Below are 6,207 nucleotides of genomic sequence, written 5' to 3'. Positions count from 1 at the left end.
GAAATGTTGCTGAGTAAACAAGATGGCAGCTTCCTGCCTGGCCCTTCTGGTGTAGAGGCCCTTGTGACAGGAGCCTCTACAGGGTGGAGGGGATGCCTGGGGGCCTACATCAGTATAAATGGCACCATCCACCTGGCCACACTGCTCTGGAGGCAGGGAGCACGGGCTGTGTTCGTGCAGGTGAGTTTAGCCCCATCCTCTGGGTCTTCCCCAGGGTGAACCAGCCCAGCAGGCACAGGCTTCACCACGGGTCAGGTGGAAAGGAGGGTCCTCCTCTGTACTACTGGGAGCTATTCCATAGAGTCCTAACTGTGGGTGCAGGATGATGGGCTTGCAGATATCCTCATTCTTCACTGTGCTCCTAGGCCAGGTCCCTTCTCCCCAAGGACTCAGCAGGGCCAGCAGGGTTGGGGCAAGGGGAGAAACAGCCTGCCAAGGATAAAGGGACACCAGAGCAGGGAGAAGGGGACTCCCTATCATTGACCAACTGGGAATGGCCAAGCCATGGGCCCTGGTCATTTCTCCTCATCCTCAGGATTGTGATCCCTCAACTCAAAAGGAGGGCATCTGAGAGTATGAGGGACAGACAGAATGAGTGAGTGAGTGACCACTTCCTTCCTTCCAGTAGCCTGGGAGGTACAGGCCAGGATTGCCTCCAGGACAGACGTGTTAGGGGAAGCCAAGAGAGTTCCCTGTGGTCACACAGCGAGGAACAAACAGAGACTCTATTAGAACCCAGGTCCTCTGACTCTCCAGAGATCTTTACAACCCCTCACCTGCCCAGGTACCATACCACGTCCAGCCAAGGGGATGGGGCATGAGACCGTGTTAGGTACCAAATGATGCTGGCAGTTTCCAAGAATAGTTTGGGTCTTTCCAGAGTTCCTATTTTTACCAACCCAGCCCTCAGGCCCCAGCATGGGCTGAATCTTGACAAAGCAGAGCAAGGGGAAACCCTGATAAATGCTTCAGAGGGGCCACGGCCCTTCCCTTCCGCAGGAGCAGCTGCTGGAGCAGGCGCCATGCTGCTGTGCTCTTTGACCCTTACCCTCCTCTGGATGGTGGCTTCTGGCCTCGAGTGCGATGTCAAGGAAGTTTGTCTTGGAAGCCCTGGCGTTCCTGGCACTCCTGGATCCCATGGCCTGCCAGGAAGAGATGGGAGAGATGGTATCAAAGGAGACCCTGGGCCTCCAGGTACTGAGTGGGAGCTTGGGTACAGTGGCCTGATTTCAAGGGGACCACCTGCCCACATGGGTCCAAGGGTCAGCTGGATGGTGGGTATTTGCTGGGACCCTTAGACCGGAACAGCCCTGGGTGGTCTATCCTCACAGTGCCCGCGGAGAGCCAGGCAAGTCAGCCTGGCTGAAATGGAGGTCCAGTCACATCAGCCCCAGCTCACTGTGGGTGACAGATACCACACATCCTCTTCCCCCTCTCTCTGCAGGCCCCATGGGCCCCCCTGGAGGAATGCCAGGCCTCCCTGGGCGTGATGGGATGACTGGAGGCCCTGGCCTCCCTGGAGAGCGTGGAGAAAAGGGAGAGCCTGGCGAGAGAGGTCCTCCAGGTGAGCTGGATGGGGCCAATGGGCAGAGGCGACTGGACACCGTGCCCATGTGTTCAGTTACATAAGGAATGACGGGGGTCAGACAAAACTGTGCAAGTTCCCAAAGGGCATCCCAGAGGTGTCTGGGGTGTGGGTCATAAGTGCAGAGTCCAGTGGAAATTGAAAGTTTTCTGTGCATTACAACTGCTGACAGGAAGATACAGAACATCAGGTGTGGGAAATGGAATAGCGATGGGAGGAGGGGAGGCCCTTCCTGGGGCTGAGGTATATGGGCTCACATGGACCATGGAGCAGACAGATGATGAAATTGGGGGCCCCGCTTGCTCAGGGGACCTCTGGAGCTCTAGGTTCCTTACTATGCCTTATAGCAGCAATCAGGGTTCATCAGAGTACAGAAAGAACCACATTTGCTCTTAATGGAGGGTGGGAACGGGCCCCTGCCCAGGAACTAGAAAACTCCACAGATACGGACAGACAGAGCCATGAGAGGACATGGAAGGAAAGAAGATCAGGGAAGGGGCGAGCAGGTGCAAGGCTGCACTAAGGGATAAGCGTGTAGGGAACATGGAAACACACTCCGGCCTTGTGGACCCTTATGACCTGGGGCCTGGGTGGTGGCTGTAGACAAGTGAAGGGAAGAATTCCAGGCTTGCAGTTGATCTCAAATCTGCTTGGCAGCAAGTGGGGTTGTTATTGACCTGTTGATCCTCTCATCTTGCCGGGGATCTCTCTACAGGGTTTCCAGCATATCTAGATGAAGAGCTCCAGGGCATACTCCATGAGATCAGACATCAAGTCCTGCAGTCACAGGGCGGTAAGGAGTCCCCCCTTGGGGCTCTATATGGTAGGGGGTCTCCCATTAGTTCTCCTCATCCTCAGAACCAGGCTCCAGAATCTAGAGACTTAATGAACAAGTGTAGATGTGGAAGTCATTTTTTAGATGTTCTTAAATGGCCAGAAGTGAGAGAAATAGACACTAATTAGCTCCCTATGTCCTGGGGAAGCAAGGTCCCTACCAATATTGCTTTCTTTGATTCCCAGGAAATCGCACAGTTTATGACACATAATAAGTAATTGCTAAATGGGTGAATGAATAAATAGAGTCATGACAGCATAGCAGAGAATCCAGAAAGACTGGGGTTGGAAGAAGGAGGGATGACAGAGACAGGCAAAGATAAAGAGATTGGGGAGAACACAAAGGTGGAGAGCCTGAAGGGAAGAAGGCAAAGAGATCTGTGGCCTGACCTGGATTCTTGCTGTTAGTCCTCCGTTTGCAGGGGTCCGTACTGGCGGTGGGAGAGAAGGTCTTCTCTACCAATGGGCAGTCAGTCAATTTTGATGCCATTAAAGAGTTATGTGCCAGAGTAGGTGGACACATTGCTGCCCCGAGGAGTCCAGAGGAGAATGAAGCCATTGTCAGCATCGTGAAGAAGTACAACACTTATGCTTACCTGGGCCTGGTCGAAGGCCCCACCGCTGGAGACTTCTATTACCTGGATGGAGCCCCTGTGAATTATACCAATTGGTACCCAGGGGAGCCCAGGGGCCGGGGTAAAGAGAAGTGTGTAGAGATATACACAGATGGTCAGTGGAATGACAAGAACTGCCTGCAGTACCGACTGGCCATCTGTGAGTTCTGAGCAGGCACCAAAGCCACAGGATGGACACAGTCCTATCTTTACTTTTAGCCTCCATCCTGGGGATCCACCTGGTCTATGAATCAGGTGCTATAATTCCTTTGTGGCTATCAGAATTGAAGGCACTCTTGAGCACTCCACTCCTGGGTGGACCCTGGCTCCTCCCCAATGATCACTAATCAGTCTGACTCCCCCGGAACCCCTTCTCAGCATTGCACTCTTGGCAACCACTCTAACTTTGCCCTTCTGCAAGAGACAGAGGTTTCTTTCCTCCTCTTCTTGACCAGTTCCTTTATTTATAGATGGCAACAGTAAGGTCCTGAGATGAAGGTTCCCTCCAAAGCACCACACAGGGTGCCTGCTTCCTGGCCCCCCTCTACTCTGTCTTTGCAGCTCACTGCTTGCCCAGCCTCATCAAGATTTAGCAGTTCTGCTCAAGCACAATGATAGGTGTACTTCTGGGAAATTTCACATGTGTGGAGCTAAGGATACATTTGGGTTTATCTAGCAACCTGAGATCTGTGGGGAGGCATCTTGTTAGGCTCTCCATGAAGTCAGAGGGCCAGGTGGTGCTCCAGCATGATGGAGGCCAACTTATTCCTAGTGATTGGCAGGTATTATCCACTTCCTTGAGTCTTAGGGTGTCAGCCAACACCTCTAAGGAAGATCTCACCCCCACCATAGACATTACCCAAGTACCTGCCTGCTGATGAACACATTCCCCACCTCTTCAGAACTCAGTGAGGAGTTCACGCCCCTTGTCACACCACCGTTTATTGAGCACATACTATATACCAAGCACCGTGACATGCACTTCTAAGACATATGATTTAATCTTCACACAGTGTCATGGGACGAGCATTATTTTCCCCAATCTTTTATACAAGGACACTGAAATTTAGAGAAGTTAAATGTTTTGCCTTTTTTTTTTTTTTTTTTAACATGAAGCAGTTGGCAGAGGCTGGTTTCAAACCCATCTACCTGGACCTAAAGCTTGTGCTCATAATCACCTCTCCTTCTCATTGAACAGAGATGATTCACGTGTAATAAATCATGAATGTGTTAACATGAGTTTCCACTGCTTTGGTTTCAAGAAACATTTCTGTATTTTTAGAAATCAAGTTAATTCTGGCTCTGAACACCCACTTACCTGAGAAGTGGGAAGTTCAATCTCAGGTTAAATTTTCTTTGTTGGGTGATAGGGGCCACCTGGTTCCATCCTGGAAGCACATCGGGCACCATCATTCTTTCTACCACCCACACATGCAAAAAAAATAAGAGAAAAAGTTACTGCCTACCTTTCATTTTAAGAAGCCACCACTGTATGGCCAGGGTGATGATGAATCAGAAATTAAACAGATTTTAATGACAAAGCTGGGGCAATAATCATTTGGACTATATTTTAAATCAACTCCATAAAGTTTGCATTCTAAGGAAAAATATATGTAAATAATTATGAGACTGTGTATTCGTTTGAGGAAAAGAGTGAGCTTCAAGGCTTCAAGATTGTACCTATCTATAAGATTATTAAGATTCTTGAACTTGTTATAAAATTAGTGAGTTACATGGATGCACTTCTTAATGTTGAACAATTGCATTCCTGGAATATACTCAACTTGGTCTAATGGCTCATATTCTTATAGCACTTACTATGTGCCATATATTATACTTGTACTAACTCATATAATCCTCATTAACCCTAATATGTAGATGCTATCATTATACCCAATTTAAAAATGAATCAATTCAGTCACTCAGTTGTGTCTGACTCTTTGCAACCCCATGAACTGCAGTATACCAGGCTTCCCTGTCCATCACGAACTCCCAGAGCTTACTCAAACTCATGTCCATTGAGTCGGTGATCCCATCCAACCATCTCATCCTCTGTCATCTCCTTTTCCTCCCACCTTCAAATGATTCCCAGCACCAGGGTCTTTAAAAATGAATCAGATCAGTCGCTCAGTTGTGTCCGACTCTTTGCGACCCCATGAATCGCAGCATGCCAGGCCTCCCTGTCCATCATCAACTCCCGGAGTTCACTCAGATTCACGTCCATCAAGTCAGTGATGCCATCCAGCCATCTCATCCTCTGTCGTCCCCTTCTCCTCCTGCCCACAATCCCTCCCAGCATCAGAGTCTTTTCCAATGAGTCAACTCTTCACATGAGGTGGCCAAAGTGAATACTGAGGCACGTATAGGTTAAAATGATTTTCCGAAGATCATGCAGCCAGTTCATGGCAGAAGTGGGCTGTAAATACAGGAAGTCAGAGTCCAGGGACTGGGCTATTAACCACTGATGCATGACTAGATTTTAATAACTATTTTTTACTTCAAGCTTCCTCGGGGGCTTCATGTTTTCTCCACATCATTTAATTATCCTGATATTAGTGGCTACTAGGGACATATTCTCCTCACATTTAAAGCTGCTGTTCCCTGAGTGTCTGCTCACGGTCACACAGCCAAGTCAAATACCAAAGGGTCTAGGGTGTTTACTCCACACACTCTAGTGGGAGGTGCTACAAAGTACCCCGGTAAAGGGCATGGCTATGTATGTCTACGAAAAGAAGACATGAAAAAGCAGGAGCAATCATTCAAGCCACTGTGGACCTATCTGCCAAATATATTTGATTTTCCAAAGAACAAGGTTTTTGAAATTTTATTAATAGCTCTATAGTTTTTTCCTTATACTAGTTCATTAGTTCCACTGCTAAATTTTTATTTATATCTTTATTATTCCTTATTTATTCCTTACTTACACTTTTTACTTTTATTTTAAAATTTATTTACTTATTTGGCTGTGCTGAGTCTTAGTTGTGGCACATGAAATGTTCAACTTTCATTGCGGTGTGCGAATCCTTAATTCTGGCATGTGGGATCTAGTTCCCTGATCAGGGACAGAACCTGGGACCTCCGTGTTGGGAGTGCAGAGTCTTAGCCACTGGACAAGCAATGAAGTTCCACTTATACTGTCTTTTAAAACTGTCTGTTTATCTGTTGTCCAGAGCA

General features: G+C 48.3%; 1 protein-coding gene across 2 annotated transcripts; it reads left to right on the top strand.

Annotated features, from left to right (window-relative positions):
- Positions 1–1,004: 1,004 nt before the first annotated feature.
- On the top strand, positions 1,005–3,204 carry LOC129641846 (pulmonary surfactant-associated protein A). Of its 2 annotated transcripts, none has more exons than XM_055566436.1 (4): positions 1,005–1,107; positions 1,505–1,564; positions 2,301–2,378; positions 2,828–3,204. In XM_055566436.1, exons 1-4 carry the CDS (start codon positions 1,023–1,025, stop codon positions 3,202–3,204), a joined length of 600 nt encoding a protein of 199 aa, XP_055422411.1. In that variant the 5' UTR covers positions 1,005–1,022. The 2 variants fall into 2 exon arrangements, with proteins under 2 accessions (XP_055422411.1, XP_055422410.1); XM_055566435.1 differs by having other exon boundaries at positions 1,005–1,194; positions 1,445–1,564.
- Positions 3,205–6,207: the final 3,003 nt, after the last annotated feature.

The sequence above is a fragment of the Bubalus kerabau genome, chromosome 1 (assembly GCF_029407905.1).
Source record: "Bubalus kerabau isolate K-KA32 ecotype Philippines breed swamp buffalo chromosome 1, PCC_UOA_SB_1v2, whole genome shotgun sequence".
NCBI lineage: Eukaryota > Metazoa > Chordata > Mammalia > Artiodactyla > Bovidae > Bubalus > Bubalus kerabau.
The sequence above is the reverse complement of the archived record's forward strand: the minus strand, read 5'-3'. Positions and strand labels throughout refer to the sequence as shown.